The sequence below is a fragment of the Alligator sinensis genome, unplaced genomic scaffold (assembly GCF_000455745.1).
Source record: "Alligator sinensis unplaced genomic scaffold, ASM45574v1 scaffold74_2, whole genome shotgun sequence".
In the NCBI taxonomy this organism is placed as follows: domain Eukaryota; kingdom Metazoa; phylum Chordata; order Crocodylia; family Alligatoridae; genus Alligator; species Alligator sinensis.
In genome coordinates, this window is record NW_005841931.1 from 3,353,640 (window position 1) to 3,370,791 (window position 17,152).

The window sequence follows — 17,152 nt, forward strand, 5'->3', positions numbered from 1 at the left end:
ATGATCTCTACAGCCTTACTAAAGTCAAGATATATGACATCTACAGCTTCCTCTTATCCACAAGGCCATTGATCTTGTCCAAGAAGTAAATTAGATTGGTTTGACATGATTTGTTCTTCACAAATCCATGTTGGTTATTTTTTATTGCTTTATTATTCTAGACAATAATTAAAATCACTGTGCTTACAACTGGATTGTTTAATCATTTGTTCTGGTCTCTTTCTACATACTGAAATTAGGCTTGCTTTTCTACAGTTCTCCGAGTCTCCTATTTCCCTTTTTAAAAGTACGCACTATGCTTGTCCTTCACCAGCCTTCTGGGACCTCCCCCATATTCCATGAATTCTTGAAGATAATTTCTATTGGCTCAGAGATTGCTTTAGCTAGTTCCTTAAGCACTTTAGGGTAAATTTTACCAGACCCAGGTGATTTTAATGCATATAACTTAACAAAATATTCTTTAACCTGTATTTTTCCCATCCTGGCCTGTGCTCTACCTCCTTTCTGTTGAAATCAACTGTGTTAAACATCTGGTCACAATTAACATTTTTTGTAAAGGCCAAAGCAAAAAAAGACATTGAATAATCCAGCCTCCTCAGCATCATTTGCTACTTGCTTTGCCTCCCTGGTCAGTATGGAAGCTACAGCTTCCTCCATTTTCTCTCACTTCTAATGTACTGACAAGAATCTTTCCTTTTTCCTTTTTCCCCTCCATGGTCCTTCCTATTTTGGCACCTTTGCCCTTTCTGGTTTTGCCTCCATGTGCTTGCACTGTTCTTTGACTTTTGCTCTTAGCAATGTGTTTCCATTTTTTGTATGATTTCCTTTTAGATGTCCAGGTTTTTAAAGAACTCCTGACTCAGCCTTTTCCTATGCTTCCTGCCTCTCCTGCATGCTGGGTGTTTGCTCTCATGGATTTACTATTGTCTCTTTGAGAAACTCCAGCTTTCCTGAACTGCTTCCTGAGCACTCCTCCTGCCCTGCATAATAGACCATGTCTCCATTTGTTATCTCTGCAGTGCTTTCTATGCTTGGAGGGGAGTCCTATCACTATCACACTACTCTCTTCCCCACTCCAGTGTTGTTCTTACTTCAGTCCCTGAGCCTGGCAGGAAGTTTTTGACTGCGATGGTCCGGCCCAGTGCTGGGAAAGGTGCCTCCATGACACTCCTCATGAGGGGCTGCACCAAAGCAGGGGAAATCTCCCGTCTTTTCTCAACCTCATCCAAGATCTGGAAGAAGAAAACAAAGTCACAAAATGTATAAATTGAAGGGGAGAGGAAGATCAAGAATAAAGTACAATGGCGTTTACATTCTCTCCTTAACTCCTCACAAGAGGAGATTACTGATATGGAGCAACACAGGGCCCTGGAGTAAGCAAGACAAATGAAAGTAGAAACCTGGAGTAAAATCCTGGCTCCAATAAAATCAAACGGCTTCCTCCTTTATTGTGGAATATCTTTGCTCTAGTAGTTTCATTAAAAAGGAGAGGCCAATGTTTACCGGTCCATGTTTTTTATACGTTTTCAATGTCTATGTAACTGGTATGTACCACTCCCCAGACCCTCCCCTTTTCCAATTTACTAGTCCCCATTCTCCGTGCCTTGATTTTGCTTTCAGCTTCTCTTCCATTTATGAAAAAAGTTTCTCTCACCTTGGAGAAGAGGTTGAAGCATCCAAGGCGACTCACAATGCAGTAAACTTCAGGGAGACGCTTCCCTTTCCCACTGGGCTATCAAGAGAGAAACACAAACACACAAAAAAACATGCAAAAAAGAGAGTTGTTACAACCGAGGCAGAGAGCAAGGGACTGCCCTGTCTGTGCCAACAGTTTTTTCAGAGGCTCAGAGTCTGACCATGATCTTGACAGCATGTCACTCAATGGCCAGCTGGGGAAATGAGAACCAGACCCAGAAAACAGAATAAAAAAAACAGGGTGAGAAAAAAGTGAAAAGGGGCTGTGTTTAGACAGTGAGACAGTTTTGAAGGGGACTGCTTAAACTGAGCAGCACAGAGACATCTAAGTCTTTAGAGGTTCTGCCAGCAACACTGGTATCACAGAGGGGCTTCCCTTTTCAGGATGCAGGAGAGAAAAGAATACTGGCTAGTTACCAATAGCCTTCTGCAGTATCCAAACCGCCTGCTGCCATCTTCACCAGTCAAGACAAACGAGAAGGTCTCACTGCAGAAGAGGAAACAGAGACCAGAAATACAAAGAAAAAAAATCTGTCACACTTTTTCACAAATCCTTTCCACCCCGCAGAAAACATCATACTCCCTTCACACCAGTCATACCCTTCTTGTGCTCTCATTCCTATTCCTTTCTGTAATTTCCAGGAGTGTCTCTGGCTGCACAGCTCCAATGGCTAATTGACTAGTATATTCAAGCCCAGTTCTCATGTAAGGACAAGACAGCACCCACCCACCTGGTAAACTGGTAGATGGGTGCCCAGTCCTTAGCATCAGGGAAGCAAAACTGAGGAATGGCCTTCAACTGGTCCTCTGCCTCTCGCATGAATTTGAAGGAGCGCTCAAGCTAGGGGAGAAGAGAAGGACAGAATGTTTTCAATTAGTCACATGGGGATGGAATGGCTTCAAATATTTCTCCTGTGACAAATTAAGAGGTGATGACAGAGACTAAGCTTCTGCCTGGAAGATTAATTAGAGTTGCTGCTATCCTAGCTCACCTGACCTTGGGATTTATTGAAGCAACTTCCCCTCCCCCTCTTCGCCAAACTCTCCATTTGCATTTGTGTATCCCTGGAGTATCTCACCTCCACTCTACAATCTGGCTAAGAGCTCAGTCAGGGAAGGGGGTTATATAGCCAGTGAGACCTATGGAGGGTAAAGGCTGTAGTGAACCTCTGCCACTCCAGTCAGGAAAATGCACAGCCACCCCTGTAATTTTGTCCTGTTTCTCACCTCTTTTGTCCTGTTTTTCACTTGTTTGGAGTGAGACCTAGTGGGAATAATATTGTTTCCCCCAAGATAACAAGCTTCTCTACTCTGTGAATGGTAGCCCTGGGTCTCCTCTAGGAATCCAAACTTCCACCACTTTTCTCAAAGAAAGTTATATAAAAATCATAGAAGAGCAAAAGATCAAAATGGCTGCCCTATCGGCATCTGAGAGCACCATGAAGGTCATTTTGGTCCACAGTAACCTCCAAATCCTTGTGCCTATTAAACAATGGCACAGCAGGGAATTATTCTGTATTACATTCTGGCTAACTTCCCACAAGATGCTCCTGTTTAAACTGGAGGGCAGTCAGGAAGGGGAGAAGGTGCCAGATGGACAGTTGCAGCCTGATGATGGAGGTCTTCCATAGGCACCGCACCTTCAATGGAAATTGCTGCGTGACTTCGGGGATGTAAGCAGCCCCGGCCTGCTTCTTATGCAGTGAGACCACAACAAAGTACTCAAACAACCGCCTCTCTTGGTACTCGATCAAGTCCCGCTCCAAGGTTTGGTATCGGGGGGTTTGCTTCAGGCGAGACTTCACGTGGACCAGGCGCTGGCTGTGAGCTGCAAAGAAAGATGAGGAAAGCCTTTTCATGACCCACGTGACATAACTGGTGATGTTCTCTGGCTGTATGTCTGATATTGTATTTCCACTGATACACTGATTTATATTTCCACACAAAGTACTACATTTATCATGGATACATCAACAATACATCTGAGGTATGAACTTCTTGCTCCTACGATAAAGTACAATGTACTGTAAAACCTTAATGAGTTCAGGGGCAGAGTTAAGGTGGATTTCTTCTTTGAAACAGTGTGTGAGAATATAAATTTTAGATTAAATGTTTAGTCTTAAAAATGTGATTTCTCAGTGTGACAGGGGGCACCTGATGGGGCCGAGTCTCATGCTGACCCGCTCACCTGTCTCTGTGGGGCAATCCACCCAGTCTCTCCTGCCACAACTTTGTTGTTTCCATAAGCTGTTGGTATGATGCGGGAAACTGCCCATTACTGATCCGATGACAGGGGGCACTATCTGTGGCTCCAACCTTCCCCACACCCAAGCCCATGCCTCACAGATGGTATCACAGTTCTTAGAGTCTCCGGCCCCACACTGGGCCCCATGATCCTCCGATCTGGAGCCCAACTGGATCCCTCTTATCAGACAGCCTACTCTGCCCTCATTCTGGGCTGCCTCGCTCCCTGTACTCTTCCCCATCTCGGGTGTGGTCCCCCCCAGGACCTTTGGCCACACAGGCCCTGGCCACACCTCCAAGGCCAGTCGGGGCCCCAGGCCCTTGGCTCTGGGCTTCCCTTGTGGTAGGCCTCTGGCCCTTTTGACCCTTCTGGTCCTGGCCCCAGCATTGACCAGTTGAGGGTGCCTCAAGTCAGGCTTCTTGAGCATCTAGTCCACTCTCTCTCACATGGGTATGCCTTCTCAGCCCTACTATGGGGTTATCCCCCGCCAGTTGTGGGAGCTGGGATTATTAAGGCACCCCAACCCACCTTTCACTGGGATGGTAATTGGTCTGGCATTTCCTGGGGATTCCTGTACCACCAGGAGCCCCACCAGGCTACCCATCCCCAGCAGGGTGCAGTTTTAGGTTATGCCCAGGACCAAGAGCTTTCTAGCCATCCCCATAAGTTCTTGCCCTTACCTGCTGGTTGCTCCTGCTGCAGCTCAGCTAGGCAATGGTTCTGCCTGGGCTGGCAGCAGCAGACTGCAGCCTTTATATACTATGCACTCATTGTGACTAGAGCTTATTTCCTTTCCCAGTGACTGAGCTAGAGGCAAAGACATTTGGAAACTGAAAGGTAAAATTTCAACAACAAATTGTAATGACTAAGGCAAAATGTAACATTAGGAGGCATGTTGCAATGCAGTATAGCCCTGGCCAAAAGCACATGGCAGGAGGACACAGGATGCTCAGACAAGAGCCTGCAGGGTCTAGGTGGAAGAGTGATTTCTTAGACACTTTCACAAGCGGAATCAAATTGAGATCCATTGTGGTGGAGAGGGGTGGGAAAGACATATCCTCCTAGGCCTTATTTATGCATACTTGGATGTGTGACTGACTCCGTTTTGAAGAAAAAATTGGCAGCACTTGGTAGAAGCCCAGTACTAGAGGAGCTTGGGATGCTTCAATCAGGATAGAGGTCTACAGACAAAGCAATGTCAGGGAACCAAGGCTGTAACAGCAGGGTTTGGGCAGGTGGCCAGGAACCAAAAGTGCTGGAAGATGTATGAGTGGGAATGGTTGTCTGGCGCCAGGCCGTGCTATGCCTGAAGCTAATTAGAGTCTCTCAGGGCTCTTCTTCCACAAGAGCCCAATTCACCCAAAGACAGTGGGAGAAGAAAAACTGCCAAACAAACCTGAAACTACCACGCGTGTAAACTGTGGGACAATAAACATTCCAGCAGGGAATGTAATGAAAAGCAACCAGCTGGGGAGAAACGAGGCAAGTGTCCCTCAGAACATTTGTCTGGCTCTGTCTCAACTCAAAATGCCAAAACTTTCCCTCAAAAAAGAAAATGGTAATCAATGACAAGGCAGAGACCGCACCACAGTTCACAGCTACAGGCTCTTTGCTGTTGGGTGGCAGAGGCTTGCCATCCAATTTGGCTGAAAGCAATGAGCCATCTTGCATTGGAACTAGGTGAATGCAAACAAGAGAATTCTGCCTAGAAATTTAGGAGTATGCATAAATAAAGAAGGGCCGCTGATGTCACTGTGTGATACAAGATTGGGACCCGATCCTTGACCTCTCATTTGACCGCTGTGTGCTGTTCACGGAGCATTCTACTTAACACACCTTAGAGCAGCCCTGGGGCTGCTCTTAAGTTATGTCAGGAAGTGCAATAGCTTCAAGTTTTATGCAAGGTATCTTCAAATGACCTTTTATGCCCACAGGCAGACAAGGTTCTTTGGGTGAATCTGATATCTTTTATTAGACCAACTTAAATAGTTGGAAAACAATTATTAAGCAAGTTTTTTGTGCCCACCCATTTATTCCAAATGAGGCCTTTTACTGTCTAACTCTTGGTTTTTCAAAAGCACTCAGCATTGGCTTATCTCTGCTTTTGCTGAAGTCTCTGGGAGTTTTAGCAGGGACATCAATAGGGGCAGACTTAGGCCAATGATTTATGCTGCTGAAAACCCCACCCTGAAACTCAAATTCTCCCTTGACATATACTTAGTGGAAGCCTATTAAAGCTACTAGGACAGCCCTTATGTTCTCATGACAGAATCTGGTTTTAAATTATTCCCCCTCCCACAATGGACACCACCTAATCTAAAGTCTCAGACAAAAGCCACAATATGAAAAACGTCAACCACAATACTGGCCTACTGTCCTAGTAGGTCAAGCCAGTGACACCAGGCTATAACTGAGACATAGCCTCAGAGTTCGGTGGGGTTTGGATCTGGGACTTTGGTTCACCCTTCCATTGCCACACTAACCAGATCCTGAACATGAGAAAGAAGATGATGCTCATCTTTCTGGATCTTTCTGACATTCAGATCTATCTTAAATACATGTCCTGAGCCAAAAAGTAGTAGTAGTAACTGAAGAAAGAGGTGGTGACAAATGGGAAAGAAGGTTCCCAATGTTCCTCTTGTCCAATGCACTGAACTTAAACTTGCTCATGTGCTATTATCGCATTTCTGCAATGTGAAGACATAGTAACAAGAAGCAGTGTATTTCCTATCACTACAATAATGACCAGCATGATAAACTGATAACACAATACTCTTTTTCACTGGCAGAGTTGGCTGCAGTGATAGAGAAATGGTTATGTCCTACAATAGCAGAATTGTTCCCTAATTTTTTGGTAGATGACAGCCAAGGAGGTAGTGTTTGGATCCCAACATGAATTAGGTTTAAGTCCAAGGCCCAATCCAGGATCTAATTCAGGGTCAAACCTAGTTGCAGTGATATCCCACAAACTGTTCTCTATAGATTTTGGCAGGACATAAATTAGAAGACTGGCCTGTAATAAGTTGTCAGATGCTAGAACCCAGTGCAGCCATGCTGCTTCATCACAGCAGCCCAGACAGCTCCTATTATTTCCTGTACAGGAACACCAAAGATCCCAGGAGTCTTTCTGAAGCAAAAGGAAGCAGGTGCAGGGACACATGGGTCCTGCAGGGCAAAAACGTGGTAAGAACCAGACTCAGGAGGAAGCTCTAGCTTGTTCTGAGTTTTCAAAGCAAAGGTCTCCTCCCCACTACAAATGCACTCTGGGAAGCAGGGTAGGAAGCACCATATTCTTGCACTCTAGCCCAGAGGTGGGCAAAATGTGGCCCACTGCCAGATGCGGCCCGCCAGGCCATTCTATCCGGCCCACGGAGCCCCTAAAAATTTGGAAAAGTAATATTCATCTGCCCCTGGCTGCCTGTCATGAGGCCCTTGATGGCTTGCCAAAACTCAGTAAGTCGGTCTCTGCCTGAAACAATTTCCTGCCTCTGCACTAGCCCCTTTGGTTTGGGACCTGACCTGTTACCCAAACAGTTAAGTCATGTTTGTACCCTCAGCCTGGAATACAGAAACCTCAGGCTTGGAAGGAATTTAGATTTCAGATTGCAGTCTTGGCTGAATTCTAATTCCTGGTATAAAATTGAAAGAGGGTTACAGTAGTAGGGAATGGGACTAATAAACACTGGAAAGAATTCAAAGAGATTTCAGACTTATCTTCTGGGAGTTCATACCCCACACAGCTGTCACAGGGCTAAGCAAATAGCATAACAAACCACTCCCAAACCAATTTAACTAACAGGGCACCACAGAATGCACCTCAGTCTCTACATATATTTACCTAGTCTTTCTACTCTGTAAGAACATGCTCCCTGCTGGATTTCCCAAGGACTACGTCCATCTGTTAGCTGCCCTGGCAGCCTTCTTCACACATTTGTGATCTTTCACTTAACAGATCCTCTCCTGAACACACTTGGTGTCTATGCCAACCATGAAAGTCAATTTAAAAGATTCCTAAGGGAGTTGGCATGACTTCTAGATTTGTTTTAGACTCTCATGTTTCCCAGACTATGACCTTCTTCTACAGTTCTCCTGGCCTTTGATATCTCTGTTTTCAGTGTGAAAATCCATATTATCTCAAAATATACCAAAGAAAAGAGGAAAGAGTTAAAACATTAGGTGTGAATTTATCAGTAACCATCTGCCATGGCTACTCTCCCCACTCAATTTCCTTACCTTTCAGTTTCTCTTCAGTGTCACTGTCTGATTCACTGTTTTCATCGGTAACTAAGAGGGGGGAAAAAAGGAAAGTGAAATGAAGAATACCTAAAAATAGTGCACTCTTTACAGAGGGCAAAATAAAATCTGGCTCAAGAGCTTCAGAAGGACGAATTCATAAAACACAAAGGGCCAGATCCTATTCCATCTAAGCGAACTTAGGCACCTAGGGCACATCCCCCTGAGCATGCACATGCAGTTTGCGGTGCCAGAAACCCGTCCGTGGCAATGCAAAACTGTATGCATCCCACATGCATGCATTTGTCACACTGCTAATTACCAGTGCGGCAGTTTTTTTGACATCAGGATATCCCGGTGTCAAAAAAAAATGCCAAAAAAAGGTGGGGGTGTGCACATGGCTGAAGCATGTGCCACCCAAAACTGAAGCCTGGCCACCCAGAGCCAGGCTCTAGCTGCCAGCCAGTCTCCGCACACCCAGACCAGCACCATTACATCCCTGGGAGGCCCCCAGGACCCCAGGTAAAGCTGCTGGGGCCTCTCCTACCCCACTGGGGCAATCTGCCATATGCCAAAGCGTGCATGCAGGGGCATGCCCGGGAACAACTAGCAGCAGCACAAATATGTGCCACTGCTATTTGTCCCTGGGGAAACACACATTCCCGACCAGGGGGATGTGCTCCTAAGTGTAATTCTAGTCCACCCTGCTCCACTCCTGAAAATTCATTACTGCATCTACTTTTGTAACATACTAGCTGCATCTACACAAGACACTGACTGAGCAGTCATTTAGTACTTGTATAAACAAATACTGAATGACTGTGCAGTAACCTGAGTTACTGGACAGTAGCGCTGAGGAATGGCTTTTTTGTGACGCTGACTGTACAGCAGCCTGAGACTACTGAGCAGTAGCATTGAGTCACTCTTTCTGCCAAAAGATGCTACTCTGCAGTAGTCTCGGACTATGCACAGTCAGCATCTTGTGTAGATGCAGCCACTGTCACCTTACCCTTGAGATTAAGTCACAAAAAAACCTGAGGGAAGGAGGAACATTAAGTTTTTTAAATCAGAAAAAGCACCTTTTGCATTACATTTTTCAGGAGCTCAAGCAGGGTGGAAGAGAGTGACAATTAGGCACCTACATCCATGTCTGTTAGGTAGAACAGAATCCAGATCAAAGTGTCTTTCTTCCTGGGGCAAAATTCTACCCTTCACTGCCTAGGCACAAACAAGGGCAAAATCTGATCTAAATTGCCATACAAAAACTCAAGTGACAGGGGAATGTAATTGCTGGACTAAATCAGACCCTCTGGTCCAGTATGCTGTTTTTCATAGTGACCATCATCACCAGATACTTCAGCAAAAAGTGAAAGAAATTCCACAATTGGCCAACATGAGATAATTTGGCCCTCACTGTATTCCCTAAGAGATATTGTTTTAAACCCCAAACATAAGTTATCCTATAAGTAATTATGGGAAATACATAGAGCTGATCAAACACTGAAATGTCTTCTGAGAGAAATTCTAAGGGGAAAAAAGAATCATTTTGTTCCACAACGGAAAGTAGAAAATTTGGAAATTTCTCACAGGAGGGAATTCTAAAAATAGTTGTTTGAAATAAATGTTTCCATCTAAGGAAGTTGTGGAATCTCTTTCATTGGAGGCTTTCAAGAAGTGGCTGGACAGACATCTATGCGGGAAATTTTAGGAATGGTGAATTCTCCGTTTGTGGAAGGTGCGAGGCTAAATGACTCTTAAAGAGCACTTCCAATCCTATGATTCTATAAAACACTTGAACTATTCTCGGCTGAGTTGGGAATGGAGGTTCCCAGTTATGTAGCAAAGAGCTGGAAGACTAAGCAGGTCCTTCAAAAGCTTGGAAGATGTAAGGTGAGTATCAACGTCTGCCTGCACTCCACTGGAATCCTCCCTGACAGTGATATGCTCCCGCTGTTTTTATTTAAACAAATTGGCATTTTTCAAGAGAAAAATGTTTTTCTGGACAAAGCATTAGCAAAGAGGCTATGAAGAACAATAATTGCTTGGCATAGCTAGCCAAACCCAAGCCAAATAGAAATCCTCAAAAGACTCAACAGCAACATGCCTTAGTCAAATGCCTTTTTTACCTTTCCCTGAATTGCTCTCCGTGGACTGGGACAGCCTCTTGACACGTTTCTTTCCCCTCCGTACCTCATAAATGGCATTGATTTTCAACACCAGCTACTCAGCAAACAGGAGACAGAGAATGAGGTTAGTCTCCTTCCCCCAAATAGGAAGAGGAAAGTGACATCTTAATTTGAGTTTTCTAGTCCTGATCAACAGTCACCGCATCACCAGATCTTATTGGTACCATACACACTCTGGCTTCAACTCTCCACTGTTCACAACAAGCATCAGAGAGTTCCCCTGGACTTTTTCCCTTGACCACAGCCCCCAGATTTGTGAGTGACAGTCTAGTAGTGAAGACCTGGCCAAACTCTTCTCAACACTTCCTACAGAAACAGATGGAGGCCTGTTGAGGATTCTGAAAAATGTCTGGGTTAAATAATGATGTAAGGTTCCTGAGATCTTTGTGCAAAAATGCTTTAAATACATGCAGACCTGAGAAAGGGCACCTGATGCCCAAAAGTCTGTCTAACAGGGTTCCCAACTGTACAATTGATCCAATAAAAGATATCACAAAAAAGCCTGTGCCTATTTTAAATACATTATACACAGCAAATGCTGGGGAAAATCAGAACTTATTGAAACCACAAGTAGATAAGCTTTTCAAAATGGTTTCTTAACAGAATCAAGTAGTCAGGATCCAGCTCATCAGCCTCCTCTGTGCTGCAGATAGAGAGCCAACTTGACAGGGCAGATTGGGACTCCCTTGGCACAGGGGCACATTGAAGGGGTGAGAAGCTAGCAAAACTAGTTCTGTGCCACCTGCTCCTAGCAGGTGCTCAGGACAGGGGATGTTCTGCGCATGAGATGGGGCACTGTCAATTCTTGCTGTGATATTTGTCCTATAAAGAGGCTCCCAGAATGTACCATACACCTTTGGCTGATCTAACTTGTGCCATGCCCCCAGTCAGTCCTTAGGTCTCAGCAGTCTTAAAGGTGGCAAGATGCAACTTAGACTCAGATGGATGCAAGGATCCAACCCAGAGAGCGCGTCTACGTGAGGCACTTTATTGCACATTAGACTAATGTGCAGTAAACGTCACCATCTACATGTGCATGGGACTTACTGTGCATTAAATTAATCTAATGTGCCATTTGCTAGTACCATCACATACAGGTACTAGATAAATGGCGCATTAGCTAATGCGCTGTAGCACATGTGTAGATACTGACCAGGAGCAATTTGCTGCAGGGTCAGACCTGAACTGATCTCCATGTGGCTGGGAGACAGCTTCCCCTGTAGCTGGCATAGGTCTCCCAGCCACGTGGGGATTTGGATACTGATCCCCATGTGCTGGGGAAACAGCTGCCCCTGGCACAGTTCTCCCCGCCATGTGGGGATCGGGATCAGTCCTGATCCCCTGGCAGCAGGGAAACAGCTGCCCCTGCAGCTGGCACAGCTCTCCCTGCCTGGCAGAGATCAGGACTAACCCCAGTACCCGCTGCCAGTCCTCAGGGGAGCCTGGAGCTCTCCCTTGCTGCTGCAGCGGGGCAGAGCAAGGCAGGAGCAGCCTTGGACTGGGCTGCTCCCGTCCAGCGTAATTTGCTCCTAATGGAGGTGCACATGTAGACATGAGCCCAGAAGTGCATTAATAAGCCTGAATTTTCTGTGCAGACAATTCAGGCACAAAAACTTCATGTGTAGATGCACCCAGAGAGGTTTTAAAAACTGCTTCTGATTAATAACATGCAAGGCACAATATCAATACAACTGTGCTCTTGATTCTTCTATTTTAAAAAGATATTGAACATCTTGGAAAATATAACACATACAGGGTCTTGGGGGATAGAAGTGGAGAAGTCAAAGGCAGCGAAGGCACTTTATGCTAACAGCTGGCGTTGTTATAACTCGAGAGCGCACGCTAGAGGAGTGACCATAGAGGACAACTACAGGGCAACAGGCAACAATAAGGAGATGCTAGACTTAACTGAGCGTATGGACATATGAACAATTTACTGCAAGGTAAAAAGAAGCAGGGCTTTACAATACACCAGCTGTTCTACAAAAGTGCCTGTGTGCATGGTTTTACCTCAGAGTGAGTGGAAGCCAGACCATCACAGTTTACTCTGTGATTTCATTGAGAACTAAGCTATAGCAATTTAGTTTCCACTTAGCATGGAATAAGGGCCCACACACAGAGGTGACACATGGAAAAGCACCCCAAAGTGCCAAGATGTACAACAGGGATACACAAAACCAGACTTGTAGACATGAGAACAAGTCAGAATACATTAGTACACACAAAACACATGTTCCTCCAAAAGAAGACTGTCAGGTCAAAGAAGTGATTACAGTCTAGTCCTGCCAACATATGCCAGACTCTTGCAAAGAGCAGGAAAGATAATTATGTTTTACAAACATTCAAAAGATATCCCACAGCCAAATAGCCCTTGGACTAACCACTCTTGATGATCAGATAGGAACTCTGAAACATACAACGATGTCATGCTATATAAAATGACAGTCTCCATTAAATGGGAGGTATTGTTGAGGAAAAACCTTTAATGACAAGGAAAGAAAAACTGGACTCTCAAGTTTCCAGTAGGTCTCCTTTGTTCACCCAGGCTTACATCCCACCCAGAACATGTACTGCAAGTAAAGATAACCAGTGACCGAGTGACTGAATGTTAGTTTGCAAAAAATATATATATAAATAGCAGGAAACCCTAATGAACACATGACCTTTGAAAGGCACTGCTGCTCCATATGTTCCTCACTAATGATGTTGGAAAACAAGATATAATGTTTGCAAAAAAATCACTATTTTCCCCCCATTAAAATTCCAATGTTGTAAAAAAAATAAATATCTCATTTTCAGTTATTTTCATTTGCTTTATCCTTCATAGTAACGCAGACTAGTAAAATAGCACTACAGTAAAATATATTCTACAGAGATCTTTGGCCCCTTTTTGAAGAGAAAAAGTGAGAGTGGGATGTAAGGAATGCCCTGTGCTGACTGTGAGAGGTTAAATGAAATCAAGTCAGTCCCAGGAATAAGGGATACATTTTACAAGCACAGCACTGAAACCTGCATTGAAAATTTCTTCCTCTCTCTCAAAAAAAAGACTACCTATGGGAAGCTAAGCAAAGAAATAAACCCTGAAGTTACCTTGGGAATCTTCCTCCTCCTCCTCCCATTCTGAGGATCTCCCAAGGAGAAGATGGTATCATCTGGGCTGCTGGGAGTAGAGGGGGGGCTGATTTTGGAAGGGGACCCAGTTCCATCACGACTCAGTTTCCGTATGTCTCGCAGCTTGAAACTCCGCCGTTCTGAATTTTGTCGAAAGAAAATGGGTTTGGAAAGTAACTGGGGAAGGAGACAGAACGGAAGAGTGAAAATGAATTGATACAGTGCTTCATCTAACCAGGCATTGCAAGAAACCATTGTAAAAGCACCAATTCCACTAAACACTAAGAAAAAGAGCTGGAGCATTTGGCTAGCAGACTGGCAAGTGTAGCTTATGGCTGGCAATTTCTTGCATGTCCAAGGAGTTTTCCCGACTGTCACAGTTTACACAGGACTATCCTCACAGACAATTAGAGTCCCAGATTTATTTCAGGTCATGACACAACTCAGGGATTGGCTAAAAGGCCTCAGTTTGGGGAGCAAACAATTCCCCAGCTATATGTAATCCACAGATTGGGATCACACAAGAAAAATGCTAACCAGCCAATCAAACACAAACATCTGGGTTAACATTTGCCCTATAGGAACCTAGGAAACTGCCATTCCAGACCAGAACTGTGATCCATCTCATTTACAGCCCAGTTTTGTACAGAGGTGGGAACAAAATATTGCAGATAAAGATGCAAGAAACCCCACAGCGGACAGTTATGGAAACCAGTTCTTTTGTAACTCCATCAGTTATTAGTTGTCCAAGTCCAATGGCAGCACAAAAGGCTAGCACATACAATATCAACATCCAGGTCCTAAATTCCCCACCCATAGGGGTAGAGAGCAGTACAGAAGAAGAGTGGCATTCACTAAGGGAGGCAGGAAAGGGGGAGCCTTTCACATCCTAGAAAGAGCAACTCTAACTGGATAGTGGTTGAAGAAGCTATTTCAACTGGATATAGGATCACTGTGACTAGAGACTTTGAAAGGTAGCAGAGAGAGAGAAGAATCAAAAGACGGAAAATACAGAGGGAGGCCTGCCTTGTTCCCACTAAGAGAATCTCCACTTGCTGTAAACCTTTCCTTCATCCATATCACAGTGTGGGACCAAGAATCAATGGTGTAATGGCGCAGCTTACCTTGGCCTCATTATCAGAGTTGGCCAGTGCCTCTGTTTCCCAATCTGGTATGTCACGGGTAAAGTTGGGCCCTTACAAAGCTCAAAGCTCACTCTGGTAACAGCAGGATTTTCAGAAGCTCTCAGCACTGATGCCATCCAGTTCCTATGCCAGTCAGTAGGAGTTTTACCATTACTTGCAATGACAGCAGTGTTAGGCTTGTGCTGAGTCCTTTTGAAAATTGCCAGGCTCTGTTTATACAATGAGCTAATGGGAAGTTAATTAGAAGGCATTACAAAGCAGTACCTCTGGGTGATTCTGGCTACATGGGCTTTTCTCAGCAATGGCTCTGTAAGGCTATTGTCTTTTCTTTCTTTGTACTACAACAGCTCCCAACTAGCCCCAACAAGATCACTGCCTGCAGGCATAATGCACTGTTGTGTTGAGTAGCCCAAGCTAGGTCTGGGTTATCTCAGACACTAGAAGCAGCACAGCTGCAGTGGCATGATGCTCTGCCTGGACTAACGTACCCTGTTTCTCAGCAAGGCAACTTAGAGCTAGCTTGGGTATCGCTACATGGTGCTGCCTTGTGGTGTACAGACCACAGACCCGATGGCCATGCCCATCTCCATCTCCTATCCTGAAGAGCTTGTTCTTCTCCCATCTCCCCAAAATGTAAGGGGGGTTAAAGAAGTAGGAGTAAAAATGAGCCCTAAGTTTTGAATTAGAACTTGCTAGACCTTAAATGCTGGAGGCTGCAAATGAGAAAAGAACAGTGGAAAAAAACCCTTCACGCACAGTTCACTCTCCCTTTCACTGTCCACTCCCTCCCTGCCTCTGTGTGACAATGGACACTGGGCAAGATGGTCTGACCCAGTAAATGGCAATTCATATGTTCACAGTTGAAAGAAGGTGATGAAGCTTTTCTTTCTGAAGCCTGGATTCCTCTGCATTTCTCCAGCAATCTAGTGATTCAAGGCTCTTTCTGAGAAGTCTTCAGGATGACAAGCCCCATATAGACTTTCTCAGTGAGTTCTGGGGTTTACCAGAGATCAGACCAAGTTCACACTACAGCTGTGCCTACTCTGACTCCCAGGAAAGGGATTAGCAGTGTTCCAGCATATTTTTCCTGACCCAGGCTAGTGATGATTTTGGTTGTTGTTTGCTTATGGACTCAGCATGGGTCTACACAATTATGATGTTACTTCAGCCCCTTGGTAACTGCTTTGATGGGAACTCTATGAAGGGTGAAGTTCATCCTATGCAGTCCAAAGCCCTCGGCCCTCAGTAAAAGGGGGTAAGCTACCTCATAATCAGAGCAGGGTGACAGAGTGCCCAGAACCAGTTACCACAGAGTAGGTGATCTGCTGCAAGTTACCTTAGCTTGCTTTTCAGTCACTTGTTCATGTATGTGGCTGTGCTCCCAGTCCCACATTAAGAGTTTGAGTGGAACATAACTGGTGCACAGGACCCGGCATGGGCGTCTGCACAGAGATGCACCGCACCCTAAGTAGTTATGGTGGATTAGTTAGATACAGATCTATGTTAAAGGTCTATGTTAGCCTATAGATGGAGGAGTCCCTAATTTAGCAAGGGAGGTTTAGTAAGGAAGGAATGTTCTCCTTCTAGGAGAATCAGAAGGAATAGATGTAGCAGCTGTTACTATTAACCAGCCTTTTCAAGAGAAATGCAGAAGGACCTTCCTACTGGAGGTGATGGCAGCTGAATCTTTCCAACATTCCCAGCGCCTGCATAAAGGGTTACAGGCTGGCTATGGACAGTAAGCCAATCAAATGACTAGGCCATGACTAGAGATTACTGGAGCATTTCAGTGTCACTTTAAAGGTGGATGGTGGGGCTTGCATTACATAGTAGTAAATGACAGCCTTAATTTAGCACCAGCAAAAGCATAAGCGACGTGTAGGGGGGACACCCTGACAGGGCCATCCCCGCCGCCGACACCGCCAGCGGCATCTGCAGATGCTCACCAGCTCCAGCCTCGCTGCTGACGCCGCCAATGCTGCAAGTGGCATCTGCAGATACCCACCAGCTGCCGATGGCATCTGCAGGAGCTCGCCAACTCTGCCCCCGCTGCCGACACCGCAGGCGGTGTCTGCAGATGCTTGCCAGCTCCAGCCCCGCCACCAATGCCGCCGGTGGCATCTGCAGGTGCCCCCCCAGACATAGGAGGCACCAGTCACCCGGGAGCAAATGTGTTGGAACACTGGCCCAAGCAAATCACAAAGCAGCCCAGAACTCTTCATAGCTCTGCCAGTGCTCTTCAGCCTAAATGGCAGCACCGCTCTATACTTCTGAAATGAGAAGTATAAACAGAGACTGCCAGCCACTGGAGATTCACCATACACCTGTGCCCAAATCAGAACCCCAATTACAACCATCCCTAAACTGGGGGGAAGTGCGGAATTTCATTTCTGGATCCCTCTCTCATAGTTTGGTCCTTGTTTGACCACTGTAAGAACTAGGATCAAACCATAACTCATTTTTACTTGGAACATAGTGGGGGCATCTACACATGCACTTTACTACAGTTGATTAATTAGGTCCACAATAAAGTGTCA

At 45.2% G+C, this 17,152-nt stretch overlaps 1 protein-coding gene across 2 annotated transcripts in view; it reads right to left on the minus strand.

The window, feature by feature from the left end:
- The window catches only part of DENND2A (DENN domain containing 2A), a 74,425-nt gene that overhangs the window by 15,697 nt on the left and 41,576 nt on the right, over positions 1-17,152 (minus strand). For both annotated transcript variants that reach the window (XM_014517925.2, XM_014517924.2), the window contains exons 6-13: positions 13,450-13,647; positions 10,300-10,393; positions 8,174-8,224; positions 3,336-3,523; positions 2,427-2,536; positions 2,113-2,182; positions 1,655-1,732; positions 1,092-1,232 (exon numbers count right to left, since the gene is read on the minus strand). In XM_014517925.2, coding sequence (XP_014373411.1) covers positions 1,092-1,232; positions 1,655-1,732; positions 2,113-2,182; positions 2,427-2,536; positions 3,336-3,523; positions 8,174-8,224; positions 10,300-10,393; positions 13,450-13,647 — 930 coding nt within the window. The remainder of the gene's footprint in view (positions 1-1,091; positions 1,233-1,654; positions 1,733-2,112; positions 2,183-2,426; positions 2,537-3,335; positions 3,524-8,173; positions 8,225-10,299; positions 10,394-13,449; positions 13,648-17,152) is intronic.